The 22,920-nt window shown below is 40.6% G+C and overlaps 1 protein-coding gene across 1 annotated transcript in view; it reads left to right on the top strand.

Moving 5' to 3' along the window:
- Positions 1-22,920, top strand: part of LOC307164136 (uncharacterized protein) — a 47,307-nt gene that overhangs the window by 5,713 nt on the left and 18,674 nt on the right. The window contains exon 3 of the mRNA XM_079880586.1: positions 4,593-9,467. Within this exon, the coding sequence (XP_079736712.1) occupies positions 4,593-9,467 (4,875 nt within the window). The remainder of the gene's footprint in view (positions 1-4,592; positions 9,468-22,920) is intronic.

Below are 22,920 nucleotides of genomic sequence, written 5' to 3'. Positions count from 1 at the left end.
TGGCCTTAAAATTTATAATACAGAATTTTCATCGCTTCCATGTAGCCACGCGAACCGGAATTATCCCAACAACGCTTTATCTGTAGAGACGTAAAGGGAGGAGAGGGAGGCCTTCACAGGGGAGAGCCTAGTTGACATTTCTGGACTGCGCTGTCGTCGCTTCCAGGCGCTGGTCCTTCATCAGATCTGGATACGGCCTGGATACAGACTGCGGTAAACCTGGGGATAAACAGAGAGACTAATATTAGCATAGACGCCATTCTTCTTATGATGTAACACATACATCAGGATTTATGGGAAGTGTTCCCGGTTCTGGCTGATCTAAACTATGCAGCCTAACATTGACTTAAAGATTATTGACTTATGTATTATGCGAATGCTAGGTCAAAAAGATGTGTCTTTAATCTAACTTTGAACTGACAGAGTGTGTCTGCGTCCTGGACAATCACAGCAAACACTCCAGTGTTAAATTAACACTCCTGGGAGTGTATATGAGTCCACATAACAATAATGATCAATCATCACTCAATTATTCACTTAATTATCTCATTAACTTTACACTCTTGAGTGTTAATTTAACACTCATATTTTACTACTTTACACTCTTGAGTGTGGACTCATATAAACTCCCAGGAGTGTTAATTTAACACTGGAGTTTTTTGCTGTGATGTTAGGAAGACTGTTCCAAAGTTTTGGTGCTAAAAAGGAAAAGGATCTACCGCCAGCAGTTGATTTTGATAGTTTCAGTTATGGAAAAAGGAAAGAGGCACAGCACTTTATAATTTTGATTGATATAACTGTAACTATAAACTTGTTTGACATTAAAATATTGAAACTGGTGAAAAGTGGAATAATTTGTGAAAAAAAGTTAAATTTCATGTCTTCATCTTATCCCAATTCCCCTGTTGATCTTGTCACTTAACCCTCTGGGGTCTGGGGTGTTTTTGGGGTCCTTGAGATGTTCTGACATGCCCTGACATTTGTGCTTTTTTCAGTTGCTTATAAACATATCAATGGCAAAAAAAAATGTACACTCTATTTAGCACAAACAGGACTACCATGATAGTTGAGCCACATGTATGTACATGTTTTCATTTTTGAGAGAATAATGTTTATGCATGGTTATTGAAAACACTAAAAATGAAAGTTTCTGAAATAAGGCCACAAAACACATACTAAATATATGTCAATAAGACTTTTGACTAATGGATGTTGTCGCTAGGGCTGGGCGATATATCGCGCGATATTTTTAGGCGCATCTCATCAGTAAAGCCGGTTCCCTTGATTACTATTAAATCACCATCACCTGCTTTCAGATGGAGCGGTGTTAAATTAACACTCCTGGGGCTGTGAGTGTATATGAGTCCACACTCAAGAGTGTAAAGTGTTAAAATAAGAGTGTTAAATTAACACTCAAGAGTGTTAAAGTTAATGAGATAATTAAGAGATTAATTAAGTGATTATTGAGTATTATTGAAGACACCTGATGTTAGCAAGCAGAATCACTGAAGGAGAAAATCACAAATTGTAAGTTACCATTGTGGTGATGGGTGTTTGCTTTAGTTGGGGTCTTGACCATTACATATTTACTTTAATTTTTACTGTTGTTTGACTGCTGTTATTGATTTATAACAGTTAAATGAACAAAGTAAAGTGTGATCTGATAGTGTTGGTTGTGTTTTGACATAATCATGCTGTGATCTGAAAAATGAAATTTATTGAAATAGTTTGGTTTAACTTGTTAGCAGCAGTTTTGTGATTCTTCAGCCTACGATTATCAGTACTTTACTTATAATTCAAAATATTTAATAAACATTGTTCTGATCAAAAAGACGTTCAGACATATTCATTTAAAACACAGACATCAATAATCAGCCTGTGAATCTCAACAATGGTGACAATAATAAAGCATGTTGCAGTGGCTGCCACCAATCACAACTCATTAATGGCTCCCATCATGCATTGCGGTATGAATAAATTATGATCTGAATTGTCTATGTAATTTACTTTTCCTAATTGAATATTCTGCTCGTCACCATGGTTGAGATACATTGACTGAATCTTGATGTCTGTGTGTGCCTAAAAGAAAGATTTTTTTTTAAACAACTTTTAAGAAATCCTTTATTATATAAAAAATTCTGGATATTTATGCAGATTCACAGTTATGCTGTAACCAACAACATACATCGAAGTCAGAAAGAAGGATCTTAATGAGTTCAGTGATCAAGTTCAAATGATGAATGTCATAATATAACCAACACCATCAAATCACTTTTTTTCTTTGCTCATCTGGCCGTTATAACTCAGATACAGCAGACAAACAAAGTCTAAAGTAAACATATAAGGCTCAAGAGCCCAACTAAAGCAAACAATCATCGCCCTAATGGTAACTTACAATTTGTGATTTTCTCCTTCTGTGATTCTGCTTGTTAACATCAGGTGTCTTCAATAATGATCAATCATCACAAAATTAATCACTTAATTATCTCATTAACTTCAACACTCTTGAGTGTTCATATACACTCCCAGGAGTGTTAAATTAACACTGGAGTTTTTGCTGTGTACAAAGAGCCGTAGTTAACTGACAAGCTGAGCCATATCGCATTAAATATCGCTGGTGATACGTCTGCGATATTGATGCGATATGGCTCAGCTTGTCAGTTAACTATGGCTCTGTGTAGTAAATGCCGCTCCATCTGAAAGCAGGTGATGGCGATTTACTACTAATCAAGGAACCGGTTTTACTGATGAGATGCGCATAACAATATCGTGCGATATATCGCCCAGCCCTAGTTGTCGCCTAGAGTTTTTTCTTCAAAATGATGTGAAAATCATCCTGCCTAATCATTCACATAAAACGATACATTGATTTAAGTTTTGCGAAACACTTTTAGTTTGGAAAGCCAATATGCGGATGGGGCATAAACAATCATGCATATTTAGTAGTTCACACCTGATGAGACCATGTCCCTGCATACTTAATGAGCCATTCATTCAGGTGTGTCACCTATAGCTAACTTAAATATACAAGCTTCATAAAAATGATCATTCTAGAAGAAAATTTCAGATGGCATTTAGAGGCTTTTGCATCTGAACTCTTCATACACACACACACACACACACACACACATATATATATATATATATATATATATATATACACTACCAAATTGGTTCACAGTTGGAGGCATCGCAATTTATTTTTTATTTTTTCACAAATTGTTCTTGCAAATTGTATAATATCCAAGGTAAACATGTCTAGTAATTGTGCAGTTAATTCTCATACTGTATTTTCAGTTTTGGAATATTTATCCTCTCTCCAAATTTGTCACTAATAAAACACAATACAAAGTATTTAAAAAAAGAAATTATATTTACTTGTTTACATCTACCTTATAAATATATATTTTTTTATTAAAAAGGTTACAATTACAACAACAATTCAAGTGTAATCTTTCTTTTTAAAAACTAAAGTATACAAAACGTATTATTTGATGACTTTATTTTTGATCATTTTTTATATTTTTTCCTCATCTCAGTATAGCAATAGAGTTTGCTAAAAGCTGTTCATTCAATACAGCAGTATTTGAAAATATTCAGTAATTCGATAATATTTTGTAAAATTACATTTATATTTGCATTTATGTCAAAACCTAGACACTTTATTTCAACATATTTCAGTCGATTTTTACTCATCTCAGTATAGCAATACAGTTTGCTAAAACATCATCATTCATTCACACACGCGATTTAAATTTAAACTGTCTTTTTGCGAGCTGTGGTAAACAGCGCGCATCTCTGCCGTTTATTCATTCATAAACAGAAACCCGATTCATGTGAGAAGGAAAAAAACTTACTACTGTATTCCTCAGCTCGCTCCTCGATATACCCGCACTTCTGAGGTACATTTTCCATTATTATTATTCCTCACAACGCTGCGAGACGGTGTAAACAAGTAATGATCTGAATAAACTTGTGTTTCTCGAGCTGATATGGGGGCGTTCACAGGATTGCGCGGATTGCCTCAGCCATTTGCGTTTGAATAGCGTGTGCTCTCCGTGGGCGGAGTCACATTACATTTGAATCAGCTGTAATGAGCTCGACTGGAATCACTCTCTTTTAATACAGATTTCACAAGATGAGAATATTTGTTTTTTATATAAATTACTTCATTTAAAAGAAGAGAATTCAAGCTTCATGCCTGTGTGTCTGTATGTCTGTTTGACTGAGTATTCGCTGAGTTACAGTTCATTTTCGGACACGTTTCAAAATGGACTACACTGACAGAGAGAAGGCAGAACTCGCTTCATGTTTATTTTTCTTTATTTGGCAAAAAGCACAACACTTTGTTTTTATTGTGAGTATACACAAAAATAATACACATTTAACAGAATCGATTGATGTATGAAACTCCAATGGAAAATCAAAGTCAACAGAGTATTTATGAGTTTCTTTTACACTGATAAAAAAAAGCGACCTGGTATCGCCGGCGATACCGCCGACCTCAGGGGGTTAAATAAATAAAGATGTTTTCTTACATTTCTGTATGATTTGTTTTGTTTTTGATGCTTTTTAATCTTTTACATTTTCAGGCTCACGTAAAAACCCAGATGAACTGAGGATTGTGCTGCTGGGAAAAACTGGAGTTGGGAAAAGTGCAGCTGGAAACACAGTTTTAGGAAGAGACGCATTTACTGCAGAAACATCTCAAGAATCAGTGACTAAAGAGAGTCAGAGAGAAACATCCGACATCAACGGCCGACATGTTACTGTGATCGACACTCCAGGGCTGTTTGATACTAAACTCACTAATAAAAAGATCCAAAGAGAAATCAGCAACTGCATTTCCATGATCCTGCCTGGACCGCATGTGTTCATCATTGTGCTCAATTTAGGACAACGATTCACTCGAGAGGAGGAAAAATCTGTGAAGATCATCAGAGAGATGTTTGGTGAGAAATCTTTAATGTTCACCATGGTGCTCTTCACCAGAGGAGACGATCTGAAGGACAAAACCATTGAACAGTGTTTGGGAAAACCTGGATCTCCTCTGATGAACCTGATTGAAGCGTGTGGAAACAGATATCATATGTTCAATAATAATCAGACTAGAGACCGAACACAGGTGTCTGATCTACTGGAGAAGATAGACGACATGGTGAAAGCAAACGGAGGGAGTTTCTACTCGTGTAAGATGTTCAGACAGATGGAGAGAGAAAAACAACAACAACAGATGAAGATCCTGATGGACAAAGTCAGAGAAAAAGAAGAACTGGTGGACAAACTAGAAGAAGAGATGAGACAAGAACGAGAGACAATTACAAATGAAATTGATCACATTAGGCAAGAAAAAGAGAACATAAAAACAGAAAAAGATCAACTGCAGATCAAATATGATACAGAAACACAACGACTGATGAATGGAATAGAGACCGAGAGAAAGAAAAGAGAAGAATATATAGAAAGAGAACAACAATATAAAACACAAATACAAGAGAAAGTAAGAAAGATCCGAGACAAGATGAGACAAGACAGAGAGACATTTAGACATGAAATAGTGCAAACGAGGCAAGAAAAAGAGAAAATAAAAACAGAAAAAGAAAACCTTCAGACCAAATACAACACAGAAATGGACAGAGTGATGAACATAATAGAGAATGAAAGACAGAATCATAACAAAGAGAGAAAGAGAAGAGAAAAAGTGTTTAATGAGAGAGAAGAACGGTATAAAACACAAATGAAAGAGAAAGATAGAGAGATCCATGAGATGAGGAGAGAACGAAAGGAATGGGAGAAACAAAAACAAGAGGAAAAGATGAGAAGAGAAAAAGAGAATGAGAAAAGAAGAGAGAGAGAACAGAGAGTTAGTGATGAATTTAATCAGAGACTGAAACAAGAAAGAGAGAGAATGGAAAGAGAAAAAGAAAATAATAAATCTATACATGAAGCAAAAGAAAATAAGATAAAGATCCTGATGGAGGAGAGAGTGGAGAAAATGAACAGAGAAAGAGAAGAACTGATGAAGAAACATGAAGAAGAGAAAGAGAGAATAAAAATGAGGATGATGGAGAAAGTGGAGCAACTGGACAGAGAAAGAGAAGAACTGATGAAGAAACTAGAAGACGAGAAAGAGAGAATTAAGATGATAATGGAGGAAGAACTACAGAATCAAGACAAAGAGAGAAAAAGAAGAGAAGAAGAGTTTAATGAGACAGAAAAACAATATAAAAGAGAAATTAAAGAGAAAGAAGAGAGTGAGCAGATGATGTGTGAGGAGCTGAAGAGAGAACGAGAGGAATGGAATAAACAAAAACTAGAGGAAAAGACGAAAAAAGAGGAAGAGGATAAGAAAAGAAGAGAGAGAGAACAGAGAATCTGTGATTATTTTAATCAGAGACTGAAACAAGAAAGAGAGAGAATGGAAAGAGAGAGAGAAGATCTTCAATCTAAACATGAAGCAGAAGAAAACAAGATGAAGATCCTGATGGAGAAACTGAACAGAGAAGGAGAAGAACTGAAGAAACATGAAGAAGAGAAAGAAAGAATAAAGATGAGGATGATGGAGGAAAAACAACAGAATCATGACAAAAATAGAAAGATAAGAGAAGCGTTTATTGAGAGAGAAAAACAATATAAAAGAGAAATGAAAGAGAAAGAAGAGAGTGTGGAGAAGATGCGTGATGAGATACAGAGAGAACGAGAGGAATGGAATAAACAAAAACTAGAGGAAAAGACGAAAAGAGAAGAAGAGGATAAGAAAAGAAGAGAGAAAGAACAGAGAGTCTGTAATGATTTTAATCAGAGACTGAAACAAGAGAGAGAAAGAATGGAAAGAGAGAGAGAAGATCTTCAATCTAAACATGAAGCAGAAGAAAACAAGATGAAGATCCTGATGGAGAAACTGAACAGAGAAAGAGAAGAACTGATGAAGAAACATGAAGAAGAGAAAGAGAGATTAAAGATGAGGATGATGGAGGAAAAACAACAGAATCATGACAAAAATAGAAAGATAAGAGAAGCGTTTATTGAGAGAGAAAAACAATATAAAAGAGAAATGAAAGTGAAAGAGGAGAGTGTGGAGAAGATGCGTGATGAGATAACGAGAGAACGAGAGGAATGGAAGAAACAAAAACTAGAGGAAAAGACGAAAAGAGAAGAAGAGGATAAGAAAAGAAGAGAGAAAGAACAGAGAGTCTGTAATGATTTTAATCAGAGACTAAAACAAGAGAGAGAAAGAATGGAAAGAGAGAGAGAAGATATTCAATCTAAACATGAAGCAGAAGAAAACAAGATGAAGATCCTGATGGAGAAACTGAACAGAGAAAGAGAAGAACTGATAAGGACACATGAAGAAGAGAAAGAGAGATTAAAGATGAGGATGATGGAGGAAAAACAACAGAATCATGACAAAAATAGAAAGATAAGAGAAGCGTTTATTGAGAGAGAAAAACAATATAAAAGAGAAAGGAAAGTGAAAGAAGAGAGTGTGGAGAAGATGCGTGATGAGATAACGAGAGAACGAGAGGAATGGAATAAACAAAAACTAGAGGAAAAGACGAAAAGAGAAGAAGAGGATAAGAAAAGAAGAGAGAAAGAACAGAGAGTCTGTAATGATTTTAATCAGAGACTAAAACAAGAGAGAGAAAGAATGGAAAGAGAGAAAGAAGATCTTCAATCTAAACATGAAGCAGAAGAAAACAAGATGAAGATCCTGATGGAGAAATTGAACAGAGAAAGAGAAGAACTGATGAAGAAACATGAAGAAGGGAAAGAGAGAATGAAGATGATGGAGGAAGAACGACAGAATCATGACAAAGAGAGACAGATAAAGATGAAAGAAGTGTTTATTGAGAGAGAAAAACAATATAAAAGAGAAATGAAAGAGAAAGAAGAGAGTGTGGAGAAGATGCGTGAGGAGATGAAGAGAGAACGAGAGGAATGGAATAAACAAAAACTAGAGGAAAATATGAAAAGAGAAGAAGAGGATAAGAAAAAAAGAGAGGAAGAACAGAGAGTCTGTGATTATTTTAATCAGAGACTGAAACAAGAAAGAGAGAGAATGGAAAGAGAGAAAGAAGATCTTCAATCTAAACATGAAGCAGAAGAAAACAAGATGAAAATCCTGATGGAGGAGAGAGTGGAGAAAATGAACAGAGAAAGAGAAGAACTGATGAAGAAACATCAAGAAGAGAAAGAGGGAATAAAAATGAAGATGATGGAGAAAGTGGAGCAACTGGACAGAGAAAGAGAAGAACTTATGAAGAAACTAGAAGAAGAGAAAGAGAAAATGAATAGGATGATGATGGAGGAAGAACTACAGAATCAAGACAAAAATAGAAAGATAAAAGAAGCATTTATTGAGAGAGAGAGACAGTATAAAAGAGAAATGAAAGAGAAAGAAGAGAGTGAGGAGAAGATGCGTGAGGAGATGAAGAGAGAACGAGAGGAATGGAAGAAACAATGGAAGAGGATGATGGAGAAACTGGCGAAACTGGACAGAGAAAGAGAAGAACTGATAGAGAAACTAGAAGAAGGGAAAGAGAAAATGAAGATGATGATGATGATGGAGGAAGAACAACAGAATCATGACAAAAAGAGAAAGAGAAGAGAAGCATTTAATGAGAGCGAAAAACAATATAAAAGGGTAATGAATGAGAAAGAAGAACTGATGAAGAAACAAGATGAAGAGAAAGAGAGAATGAAGATGATGGAGGAAGAACGACAGACTCATGACAAAGAGAGACAGAGAAAGATAAAAGAAGTGTTTATTGAGAGAGAAAAACAATATAAAAGAGAAATGAAAGAGAAAGAAGAGAGTGTGGAGAAGATGCGTGAGGAGATGAAGAGAGAACGAGAGGAATGGAATAAACAAAAACTAGACGAAAAGACGAAAAGAGAAGAAGAGGATAAGAAAAGAAGAGAGGAAGAACAGAGAGTCTGTGATTATTTTAATCGGAGACTGAAACAAGAAAGAGAGAGAATGGAAAGAGAGAAAGAAGATCTTCAATCTAAACATGAAGCAGAAGAAAACAAGATGAAGATCCTGATGGAGGAGAGAGTGGAGAAAATGAACAGAGAAAAGGAAGAACTGATGAAGAAACATGAAGAAGAGAAAGAGAGAATAAAGATTATGTTGATGGAGAAAGAACAACAGAATCATGACAAAAAGAGAAAGAGAAGAGAAGCATTTAATGAGAGAGAAAAACGATTTAAAACGGTAATGAATGAGAAAGAAGAACTGATGAAGAAACAAAATGAAGAGAAAGAGAGAATGAAGATGATGATGGAGGAAGAACAACAGAATCAAGACAAAGAGAGACAGAGAAGAGAAGAAGAGTTTAATGAGAGAGGAAAACGATATCATACACTAATGAAAGATAAGGAGAAGAAAGAGAGAGAGATGTGTGAGGAGATGAAGAGCGAACAAGAGGAATGGGAGAAACAGAAACAGCAAAGTCCAACAAACCGTGAGTAGAAATATTAACTTAATTAGAGAGAGACCATATTCACAATCATCTACTGCATTCATGTTAAAATAAGTCTTGAATAGCTTTATTCACTTACTGAAGTTTTGCAGGATATTTCTGAAGTACAGGCTGAAAACAGATTAGTCATATAGCTGTAGGGCTGCGCTCTAACAAACAAGTTTCTAGTCGACTAGTAGATGTTGTAGCAACTCATATTGTAATAACTCCACATAATGTAAAACTGCTTATGATGTAATAAGATTATTCTTGTAATAAAATGTCCATAATGTAATAATTTTTCTCAAAACGTAAAAAAAAAAATATTGAGCTCATAATGTTTTAAAAATTTTTACCTTATGATAAATGTATTGCATTATAAACTCAGCAAAAACATGCCATATTGTCATCATTGTAATAGCTTTTAAAACATAAAAAATTCCCTTACAGTACATTTTTAAAAATCTAAATCCAGTCTTAGGCCCAATCCCAATTCTATTTTATACCCCTTCGCCTACCCCTAACCCTTCGCCTACCCCTTACCCTTGCCCCTTGAAACAGCGTGGCAAGGTGTAGGAGTGAAAATATTCCCCTAAGAAATGGGACACCACTACTACACAGTTACACGTCATTATACGTCGTCGTTAGCGCCTACGTCACAGGAGATGCGCCAATATTTATCACAAACTTCCAAGATGCCGTCTTCAGCTGTAGTCATTTCAATTGCATGGGTTACAGCTATTTTTTTGCATTTTTTTCTGAAGTTCGCAGAAAACAACGGAGATGACGATATCTTCGACACCAAGTATTTTTGGACTTCAGGAAACGTTGCTCGTTGTCAGCGCGAAAACGAATGAGCCTCCGGGTTTCCTCAGGTGTCCCTGTTTGATAAAGAACATCCAAGACTGGTTGATCGTGTTGCAAAAAGCACGAAACTGTGTAAGCACTGTCGTTTATATCGTGTTCACATATTACCACAAGAAAACAATGCGTTCATAGCAGACGTATGGTAAAAGATAAGCCAATTCACTGCCGCAATTACATTCACCAGTTCTCTTTCGTTCGGGAACTCCTATGTCTCATCGGAGGAGTTTCCAACGAATTAGGATTACACTAGGGAGACCAATTGCCTTCGAGTGAATTAAAACCAGCCAATGAACATTGGCATGAAAGATTTGCATTCCGCGGGTGTGGCAGCGTTGTCCGAGCCGGACCCGGAAATGGCCGCTATGCTTGCCCGGGCAGCCGCGAGTGTTGGACTCGTGTGGAATCCTCTACCGTGTCCCGAATCCTCGCGGCTCGACGATTGGTATCTCGTGGCAGGCCATACTGGTTCTCAGCGCGCCATCCCAGTGCCATTCTTTCCGGAGGTGCATGACAAGGTGACGAGATTGTGGACGGCCCCTCTGGCGGCCCGACACAGGTCGACTCCCTCCTCCTCCCTTACCACTCTCGATGGCGGGGCAGTTAAGGGATACGAGGGCATCCCCCCAGTGGAACGGTCTGTGGCAATGCATCTGTGTCCCAAGGCCGCGTCCACCTGGCGGGGTAACCCCTCGCTCCCCTCCCACGCTTGTAGGTTCTCTTCCGGTCTGACTGGAAAGGCCTATAGTGCGTGTGGAGAAGCTGCTTCTGCCCTGCATGCCATGGCACTTATCCAGGTTCACCAGGCGAAAGCGCTCTGTGACATGCAGGAGGGTGGTACTGACCCAGGGGCTGCAAGAGCTGCATACAGCAATGGACCTCGCCCTCTGGGCAACGAAAGTCACCGCATGTTCCCTGGGTCGGGCGGTGTCCACTCTTATGGTCCAGGAGCGACACCTGTGGCTCACCCTGGCTGATATGGAGTCGGACAAGAGTAGGCTCATGAACTCTCCCATATCCCAGGGTGGGCTCTTCGGCGACACGGTGAAGGACTACGCCCAACAGTTCTCCGCCGCCCACAAGCAGTCGGAGGTGATAAGAAACATCATGTCCCGGAGACCGGGTGCTGCTGCCCAGTCTTCACCGGCTGCGCCTTCGACTACTCATCGCCGAGGGCGCCATCCTGCCGCCGCCTCCGCCCCTGCTCAGCCTAGGCAGCAGCCTTCATCTAGGCAGCAAGAGAGCTGCCCAGCCCGCTCGGAGTGCCTCTAAACCCCCAGGCAAGAGGAGAAGGAAGAGATCCTGAGACGGGCGACCCAGGGGACATGCCTGCTGCTCTTTGGGAGTGTGTGACTGCACCACTCCTTCCGGAGGAGGGCCGGGTGGAGAATCTTTTGTTTTGTTTTGTTTCTGTTCCGCCGCTGGCCAGCAGACAAGCGGTACCCAAAACTTCAATAAAAGTGCAGTTTCTATTTCCCCTGGGTCACACAAGGTCGAGACTGGTAGTTCAGGATGACGCTCAATTGCCTCGTTGCTCCCAGTCTCCCCCGTCCAAGAAGGCCAGAATGACAGTGTGCGCTGCCACGTTGCCTCACAGCTCTCATTCCCCTCGCCCCAGCGCTCATATGATAGTGACGCCGCACCGGCCTTGTCACTCTCGTCTCCTGCTGGGCAAGGAGGGCCAGAAACCTAGACTCGAACCCACCGGGTGTCGCTCCTTGTTTCCCATCCTTCCTTCACCTCGGGGTGATGAGCAGCTGAAAGCCTCCGTGCCTTCCCTGCCATCTGCCCCCGCGTGGAAGCAGGTTGGTGTTGCACTACACACTCAGACTCCACTTCCGGCCGCTTCAGTGCCTCCGGAGTCGAGTCCCTGCCTTCCACCTCGCTGCCCCACCCTGGGTACACCGGTGTTCCGGGTCGGCTCACTGGTACGGTTCTTCGAAGCCTGGCTAGCGCTTCCCAGGCCGTCCCGGTGGCTCGGCTATTCAATTCAGTTTGCCCGTCGGCCTCCCAAGTTCAGGGGCATCCGCTTCACCTATGTGAAGAGGTGCGATGCCCCTGTTCTGAGGAAAGAGATCGACGTCCTGCTGGCGAAGGATGCGATCAAGCTGGTCCCTCCAGCCAAGATGAGGTCAGGGTTTTACAGCCCTTACTTCATTGTACCCAAGAAAGGCGGTGGGTTACGACCAATCCTGGACCTGCGAGTTTTGAATCGGGCCCTGCACAAGCTCTCGTTCAAAATGTTAACGCAGAAACGCATATTCGAGCGCATCCGTCCCCGGGATTGGTTTGCAGCGATCGACCTGAAGGACGCGTACTTTCATGTCTCGATTCTTCCTCGTCACAGACCGTTTCTTCGGTTTGCGTTCGAGGGTCAAGCATATCAGTACAAGGTCCTACCCTTCGGGCTGGCCCTGTCGCCCCGTGTCTTCACGAAAGTCGCGGAGGCAGCCATTGTTCCCATGAGAGAACGTGGTGTTCGCATTCTCAACTATCTCGACGACTGGCTCATAATAGCTCACTCGCGGGATCTGTTGTGCGAATAAAGGGACATGGTTCTTCAGCATCTCAGTCTGTTGGGGCTTCAGGTCAACTGGGACAAGAGCAAACTCTGCATGCAGAGGATCTCTTATCTCGGTATGGAGCTGGACTCGGTCGGCCAGACTGCGTGCCTCACGTCCAGTCAGTGCTCAACTGCCTCAAGTCCTTTCAAGGCAGGTAAGCGGTCCCACTGAAACAGTTTCAGAGGCTCCTGGGGCATGTGGCAGCCACAGCCGTGGTAATGCCGCTCGGCTTGCTGCATATGAGACCGCTTCAGCGCTGGCTTCACGATCGAGTCCCAAGATGGGCGTGGCAGAGCGGCACTTTCCGGGTGAACATCACCCCGCACTGTCGCCAAACCTTCAGTCCTTGGTCAGACCCTGCGTTTCTATGGGCCGGAGTGCCCTTAGTCCAGGTGTCCAGGCATGCTGTGGTTTTCACAGATGCTTCTGCCAACGGCTGGGGGGCCACGTACAACAGGCATGCAGTTTCGGGTCTGTGGACGGGGCCCCAACTGCATTGGCACATCAACTGCCTAGAGTTGCAAGCAGTACGCTTAGCCTTGTGCCGCCTCAGAGGCTTACTTCGTCATAGGCATGCACTGGTCCGTACGGACAGCACTGCGACCGTTGCGTACATCAACCGCCAGGGTGGTCTATTCTCCCGTCGTATGTCGCGACTCGCCCGCCGTCTCCTCCTTTGGAGTCAGAAGCATCTGAAGTCGCTTCGAGCCATTCACGTCCCTGGTGTGCTCAACCGTGTAGCCGACGAGCTCTCACGGCAGTCGCCTTTTCCGGGAGAATGGCGACTCCATCCCCAGGCGGTCCAGCTGTAATGGGAAATCTCCGGAGCCGCTCAGATAGATCTGTTTGCCTCTCCGGACACGACCCATTGGCAGTTGTTCTATTCCCTGACCGAAGGAATTCTCGGCACGGATGCACTGGCGCACAGCTGGCCACAGGGCCTTCGCAATTATGCATTTCCTCCAGTGAGCCTTCTCGCACAGACTTTGTGCAAGATCAGGGAGGATGAAGAGCAGGTCCTGCTTGTTGCGCCATATTGGCCCAACCGGACTTGGTTTGCAGCTCCTCGCGACAGCCCCTCCTTGGCCGATTCCTCTGAGGAAAGACCTTCATGCAGTTGATTTAAATATCTTGTCAATGAAGACAGCTCTCCTGCTCTCCTCAAGAGGGTAGGGGATCTGCAGGCATTTTTGGTCGAAGAATTGTGCCTAGAGTTCGTGCCGGACTTCTCTCACGTTGTTCTGAGACCCCGGCCCGGATATGTGCCCAAGGTTCCTACCACTCCTTTTAGAGATCAGGTAGTGAACCTACAAGCGCTGCCCCCGGAGGAGGCAGACCCAGCCTTGGCTTTGCTCTGTCCTGTTCGCGCTCTGTGCTGCTACATTGACAGAACTCAAAGCTTTAGGACCTCAGACCAGCTCTTTGTCTGTTACGGAGGCCAGCAGAAGGGGAAGGCTGTCTCCAAGCAGAGGTTAGCCCACTGGCTAGTGGATGCTATCGTCCAGGCTTATGATTCCCAGGATGTGCCTAAGTTGAGGGCACACTCTACTAGGAGTGTTGCCTCTTTCTGGGCTTTGCCTCAAGGCGCCTCGCTGACAGATATCTGTAGAGCTGCGGGCTGGGCGACACCTAACATGTTCTCTAGATTTTATGGCCTTCATGTAGAATCTTCATGTTTCCTCCCATGTACTTGCTTCGGCCAGTAGTGCGAGGGATTAGGTTAGTGTCGGCTTGCTACGCCATTCTCGCCCCAGGGGCCAGATACGTGCATTTTCCTGCTCCGTTGGTTACCCAACAAACGGCTAACCTCGTGAGTTCCTCTGTCACCCCCCACCCCCTGAGTTCAGGCTGGGGTTATGTTGTGGTCCCTGCGGCGACCCCATATGTGTTTCTCCACGATACGGTTACCCCCCGGGTTAGCCAGTGTCTTCCCCTCGACAGAGTCTGCTCTGTCATCTCTGCTGAGTACTGTGGTGAGTTCTGGTATTACACTCACTTTCCTGATTAGCCCCGAGTATCACTGTGTCAAGGCGGCCTTTTGCTGTCAGGTCAGAATCAGTACTATTCCCTTAATAGCTTGTTATTTATACCAGTAAGTCTAAGTATAGTCCCTACACTCCCAGGTAAACAATAATAAACATTTTCAAACTAAACATATGAATCAAAATCATGCTCACCTTCCAGCAGAATCGCTCTTGGAACCTTGTTATCTTCAGTCGTAAGATGGAATTAAAAGAATTGCTCTGTCTATTGCTTTTAGAACTGTCTTATCAGCTGAAGTAAAAAACTTAAACAGTGATTGTCTTTAGAAATAAAAATTTATTTATACAAAAGATTAAAACACTGGTTATACAAAAAATTAATACTTGTAGCAAATCAAAAGAAAAAGTTACAGAGTATAAAAACTTCAGCTTATTCAATCTCAACAGGGCAGTCCTGTATGAGTGAATATTACAAAGACTAATTACCTTGTAAGCAGTTCAAGCAGTTAGGAGTAAATATGAACTTGTTCTCATCCGAGAGCTTTCAAGTTGCAATAATACAGCAGAGCAGTTCAAACCAAAAGCAATTTAGCTAGAATGAATCGAGAAGAGATTTTAATTTCTCTCCCGGGTTGCAATCGATATCAAGATCAAAAAAGCAGCCTTCGACAGTCAGAAAGCAGTTATATTTATATGGAACCTGGTTACATTGTTCCAATGCAGTAAGCTTGGGTTTTTCCAGAGGAACTAAGTCTCATGACAGGGTATTGCAACATCAACCTTCTATAGTCACCGAGGGGGTTTTTGGTGACACTGTTGTTTCCCATATATGAGCATTCTTGCGTCCCTTCCGTCCTCTGCGTCTCGGGTTCCTTTGCCTATGTGTACGTGAATATGTATCGGGAAGTGAACTTGTGGGTCCATTAAACCTATTAGAATTCACAAATCCTACACCCCCTCCTGGACGCATAAGAGCACTACCATACATAAGTTCTCTGTCCTTGCCATCAAACTTCCTAGGGTAAATCACATCCAAATCATTAATCTTAACCTTATAAACAAATTGCGATGGCATAATAAAATCAATGCAGCACTCATAGAATCTAAACATTAAATCATTTTCCCGATGGAAGAATCCCATCGTAACTCTCCCGTGCTGAGTCAACAGACTCTCCATGCTCCTGCGGAACCACCGCCGGGACACAGGCTTCCACCTGAACGAGTCCCGCGGTCTCGGGGCTTGATCCAATTTCACCAGATCCTCTGGGTACAGAGCCAGCTCGGATCCGCTGTCCGCCAGGCGCTCGTCCAACACACAGAGCTCCCACCGGGCTCGTGTCAGGCGCCGCAAGCAAATCTAATGGATCAATGATAACAGAGTAAGCAACACGCCCATCAAAGCGCAGCTGTTTAGTACAGAACCCCGCAACTACCTTATTATTCCAAAGGTAGGTCTGGATGTCAACACAGCACGTAGTTTTGGTAACACGTTCCCTGTTCCCAATTAATAATTCAATTGCTTCATCTAATTCGATGATCAGCCATTTCATTGCAATGATAAATCTCATTGCGTCATAGGTTAAATAATGAGTGCAGCCTTGACCCGTGAAATTTGCCCCGCGATCATAAAAAGTAAAAGTCTTAATTTCGGCCATGAAATAACCCTTGGAAACTATACATGATTGACAAAAGTTTTTAAATGCAAAATGGTCCCGTTTGTACGCTACAATTCTCAACGGGTAACACTTGACCTCCAGACATTCATCACACAGTGTATAAATCCCATGTCCGGTGCCACTGCATAGTACATCCGGACCCTATTATAATAAAACAAAATAAAACAACAACAAAATCAATGTCATTACCTCGTTCAGGTATACAAACCCTAAAACAAGAAGCAACCATATTTGCTAGACATCATAAAATGTTGTCCCTTAAACTTAAATTGCACATGAAAACTTAATCAAACATATTATTATCATAAATGTTTTTGTTTGTTTTTTTTTTTTTCATATACCTCTTCAGAATTCCATCAAGATAAAATAAGAGAAAAGGATAGAGAAAAAAAAAAAATTTTTACTCAGATGAACAAATCACAAAAGAAAAAACCAAAAGAAAAAATAGGAAAAAGAAATAAAAATTATCATTCATGTTTTATCGTTTCCCTATAACATAACCATACAATATAACTATTAATATAACTATGTACCTTTAGTTTATTTCTAACCTAACAGATTTGTCCATTCAAAACATGATATCAAGATTAAAAGTTATTAACAGGAATATAGCTATAGTTATTTTTTTTTTTTTTTCCGTCGTCGATTAGATTACTGATAATGCAATAAATCAAAATTAGACCATATAGAAATAACAACTGTTAGAAAGATTAAATCACAACGAAACTAAATCCCAACAGAAACTGTATGGTCCACACACAAACTTAATTCCTGCATCTGTCTAGTAATCTAAACATAAATGAATAATCATTTATTCCAACCAATATACCAAGAAAAAATAACTTAGGTTCATTCGAAATTTTCGAACTTCCCGCCATCATTAATACTAAAAAATACAGTACTGCCAGCTTAATCACAAGTGGTCTTAAAACTGTATTTCGTCTATAGCTAATAATAACCAAAAATATGTAGGTAAGGAACGCCAGTCCCAAACCTACGTATTTGAGCCAAATCATTTTAATATAGCACTGTGTCAAATTATACACAGTGATGGCAACGGCAAAAATCATGACTGCCACAATGCCCTTAAAACCAAAAATTTTAATATATCTAGAACTCCTTAAAAGTTGGGATACTAATATTAACACTAATGAAAAATCATTAAGTACATTATATAAGGTCAGGCTTAAAAACATCAATACAATTTGTTCTGACATGCGACCGGTCAATATTCCAGTAAGCCAATAGGAAATCAACCAAAAGTTAACAGAGATAATACTCACTATCTCCTTAGGGGATTCGTCGCAACGCCATGTAGAATTGGTGTAATTGCCTGCCATTTCCCAACTTATCTCTTACAAAATTATTAAGTATTGAGTAGGCCCGAGTAGTTGCTGCAACCGTCAAATCCAGTAACATAATACCATTCCCAGACCTCCTTATAGACCCTTACTCAGTATTACATCACACCTCTCAGCTTTTTTGAGGAAGTGAGATTCTCCTGCTCCCCACTGCTAGCTGCTGCACCAGAGACTTTCGAAAGCTTCCGGCACACCAGCCCCATTTTAGTTGACTTATTAATCAAAACCAATGTAACAATAACTGCAACCAGAACCGCTACGATTATAATTGCAATCTTAATGTAGTACCAAGATTCTACTATGAAGTCCCAAAAAGAAAACGCAAGTCCTTTGACATTATCTAACACCCACAAAATAGCTTTTTTCTGAACCTTCCAATAAACTGTAAAAACATTTCCATTACTTGGTTTAATTAATTGCTCAGAAATATCCGCCATAAATATCCATCCTGGGCCAAAAGAAATTCCTTCAATGAAATCGTTCACGGGATAAAAGAATCCTTTTAATTCAGATTGACTATTAACCAGTCTGGCAAAAGCACATTTTTTCATGACTTGATTTTGCGCAATCATCATCAGCGGAGCCGCGCTAGTGACGGAACTAATGTCATACCATGCTTTAGCACTACCAGCCGTCCCAGCTCCTATTCTCATAAGATTTTTAAAAGTACAAAATAGATGTTCTTCCTCATGCATCCAAGATATATTTGGACTAAATCTTACTCCTGGCGTTTTAACCTTCCAAGAATCAAACATTTCAGAACTACAATACTGCTCCTTACCCGGGAACCATAAATATTTAACGTCCTCGTTTCGTCTAAATTCAAACCTGCCCAAACCGAAATTCCATGAACCTGACCTAGTCTGTTCCTGATCATCATCAGAATTCTCCGGCCTCAGGCTGTTACGTGAGAACGGTTCAGATGCCTTAACATCAAATTTCGACGAGGCCATCATGACCTGATATTCACCATATTTCAGTTCTGACGGCTTCATCATTGGTATATAATATTTAGTACTCCAATAACCATGAGCTAAAGTCTGACTATTAAGTCCTCTAGTTCTATTATGTCTGTAAGAAATTTTTATCGGGAATACATTATCATCAGCTTTACGCGTATGAAAAGATCTCCATGTCACTGTACGATTACTGGTCTTATCCAGTCCCATCGCTACCGGAAACACGTCCCATATTCTGTATAAAAAATTCGATAGGCCAATCCACCGCAAAGTACCTTTATTGCTCGCATCTGTATGATTCTTCCAGATGCCTTGATTAGTATGAGTAACTCTTAGAACTTTAGACCAGCCCATACAATACAGAACAATAGCTGATCTATATTGCTGCTCAGTTATATTATTTAAAATATAATCCAGTATACCTGAATGATTTGCCAAGTCAATAGTCAATCCTGGGCTAGGTGCATAATTCAACGTGAGTGGATGCAGTCTACTACCACCTACCCCGTTCGCCCACAAGGTGGCGTTAATAGTCCATGTCGTACGTTTACTTTCAGCTTGCACCATGCTATTATCTGGATCCTGAATACTCATCCATTCATGCCACAGCTTAATAATATTAGCACCATGCCTTTCAAAAACTTTATCATCCCAAATTGAAGTGTCATTTAAATAACATACCCAAGCAGATGTAGTTTCATAAGGAGACATACAGTGCTTGTCAATGTCATACCACAACTGATTCTCAGCTATATCACTTAGAAATTTGTTCTTTTTCAGAAACGGACATTTCTTGTGAGTTTCACACATTTCAATTGGCATAATCAGTTTTTCACATGTCACCCATTCTAATTCTACATAAGCTGGCTTAGGTTTATTTTTATAAATACCTACTATCAATACATAGGGGTTAAGGCCTTTCGGCCAATAACCTTGTTGAACTGGGTTACGGTTATCCATATTATCCCACGTATTCTTACTAATCATATATCTCGTGCCTGACGAAGCAGATCTCCCACTCCGTCTTTTGCTCTTTCTTTTATCGTCAATTGATAGGGCAATCGATTTTTCAGAATCATCCTTACCCAGCCAAGATCTCTTAACCATTGGTACAATTTGGTAGCAAGTTTCTTGCTACCGTGGCTAATATATCTACTGCAGACAAATTTTCTTGTTGTCTTTGAGTTGCTGGTTTTTCATGAGAGATAAACATCACTGGGCTTTTAGTATTTCCTTCATTATAGAGAACAACCTCCATTTCCTCAGGTGTGTTGTCTATTTTAACTATCAGGTTTTTATCAGGATCTCGTCTGATAATTCTTCCAGAATTTAAGGCCATTTCTATTATTTCACATTTGATTTTCTCTAGGTTGTCATCCCATTCAAAATCTCCTCCTGAAGTGGCCTTATACAGCTTTTTTGCTTTAGCACTGTATCCAGGTATTAAATCTCTCACAAAATTTAATCTCCCTAGCAGACTTTGTAATTCTTTTAAATTCGTTATCTTCTTATTTTTTAATTCCATTAATTTTTCCTGGGTTGACTTGGCGATACCTCTGTCTTTACCTGATATCTCAAACCCTAGGAAATCAACCTTTTCCTTTCCTAACTCCAATTTTTTCAAGTTCAAAAGAAAACCTGCATCTGCTAACCGTTTTATGGTTTCTGACAGTACTTTCATATGTTCTTCCACCGTTTGCGTGGCGATCAGTACGTCGTCCACATATACCGTAACCGGCAGGTCTGAAAGAACGTCTAAGATCGCGGACTGGAATGCGTTAGGTGCATTGCATAATCCCTGAGGGATCCGGTTAAACACGAATTGGCGACCCTCAAAAGTAAAGCCGGTCTTTCCTCGACTTTCCTTCGCCAATGGAATTGACCAGAAACCATTAGCTAAGTCAATTTTTGATAATATCTTACCACCACTTAACCCATTGGTCGCGTCTCTAGCATTTATCAGATACCTGGTATCAGGTACCGTCACTTTATTGAGCGCTTTATAGTTACAAACGAGACGCCATGTGCCGTCCCCTTTGGCCACGCCCTGTATGGGAGAATTAGTCGGACAATTTTCTCCTATGCTAATTACTCCTTTTTTCAATAATTCATCTATTGTTTCTCTTATTTCTTTATATGCGGCTTTATTCAGTGGGTATTGCCTCTGTGGTGGTGGTATACCACCTACAATAGTATATTCGTATTTGTCAGACAATTTTCCGCAATCATTTTTACTCTTTGCGAAATGGTTTCTATATTTTTCTAGCAATTGTCTTAATTCTTCTTTTGGCAATAGGGTCTCGTTTACAACCCTATCAATTTCTGACTCCAGGTCGACCGGTTTAAGCCACCTAATTGTTTTGTCCGAATCATTGACATTTTCATTCATTTCCTTAATCAAAATGGCATCCTTTAAACACATCAGATTCGAGCTGTCAATTATGCAATGTAAACCTTTCCAATAATACCTATCTCTGGTTACTGGATTCATTTCATTACTAAAACCGTACACTCGATATTTCCCTTTTAACTTTACTGCTCCTTCGGGTATTTCTGTTACGGTTGTTACCTCAGCTCCCGTGTCCAAAAGGAATTTAATACCATTATAATTAATAAAAAATTCTTGGTCTTCTGATTCTGTGACTAGACTAGAGGCAATGGTCGCTTTTCCTGGAGCTTTTACTTCCTATTGTTTTTTCTCTCTTTCTGCTCTGTTAGTTCTAACAGTGCGTGCCCTTTCCAGTTTCGGTTCTGCTTTCTTATTTTTCTTCTCCATATGGGCCTTTCTCTGTTCTTCGCTCATTTTTGCCCATTCTTCTGGTTCAATATATTTATTATTTCTTTCTGGCTTTTTGTTTTGTACCTTTCTGGTCTGTGGTTTAAATTTCTTATCATTATTCTTTGAAAAATCATTTCTCTGAGATTTCATTTTATTTTTCTCACTGGATTTGGTGCCAAACTTTTTGAAATCAGTCTTCTGCTTGACTCTAACCCCCTCTGCTTGTCTGCCTTTGAATTGACCTTGGGTTTCTTTCAACTTCTTCCTTCTTTTTGTCTCCCTGTCATATCTAGCTGCAAATTTTGATAGCTCTGTCCAATCAGTCTCTGACCCCCAGCTTGCTATCACCTGGCAGCCTGGCAGTTCAGGGGCTAGTTTCTTCAGTTTGGTCACCATTTCCTGCTCAGTCCAGCCTTCGCTGGCTTTGTAAGAAATATAAGGCCACAGACCTGTAGCTCTCACAGACTCTACCTCTTCTAGAAATTCCTCGTCCTCATCAGTCCCTATTACTTGTGAATGATGCGCGTTCAGGATTTCTAGCTTTAGAGTTAACCCAGTATGAAATTTAATCATTTGTTCTATCAGCGTTTTTGTAGCGTTTATGGACTTTCCTAAATCTGCTACCATTTTTGCTTTCATCATTTTATCGTCTTTTACTCCTGGGAATTTCATATTCTGCAACATCTGAATGGTTGTTATACCATCACCCTTAGCCTGTCTCGATGGACCACGTCTGGGCTTTGGAGCCATTTCTTTTTTAGACCCTTCTTTTTTTTCTCTTTCCTGTCTTGCAACAGCTGCCACTAGAGAGAGGTCTATTTGCTTGCTGATCAGGGAGGGCACTTCCTTACTGTCACTCTCCCCCTCCGTGTCAGTATCTGACCTCTCTGACTCAGACTGAGAGTAAGAAGGTTCCTCTTCTTTGATTTCCCTTTGCTCATATCTTTCTTGCTTTTCTCTTTTGATTAAATTATCACCCTGAGTTAATTTTTGTTGTTTTCTTGGCGCTTTTCCCTTATTAGGAGGCGTTTCCTGATGTGTGGCTTCTCTAAGTTTCCATACATCATTAATTGTTGGTTCCTGTTTTTCCTTTTTCTGTTCGCCTAACAACAAGTAACACAATGATTTCTGCATGCAATCTAATTGCTCTGCAAGCATATCTAATTTTGCTTTAGAACTTGTTCCTGGCATGTCCAGGATCTCATCAGGGGTCGGACCACAAGCTAGTTTTAATATTTTCTGGTTTGTTCCTTTCACCGATGATAACTGTG

This window comes from Squalius cephalus (assembly GCF_949319135.1).
Source record: "Squalius cephalus genome assembly, chromosome: 1".
In the NCBI taxonomy this organism is placed as follows: domain Eukaryota; kingdom Metazoa; phylum Chordata; class Actinopteri; order Cypriniformes; family Leuciscidae; genus Squalius; species Squalius cephalus.
Note: the sequence above shows the minus strand (reverse complement) of the source record. Positions and strands in the feature narration are given on the sequence as shown.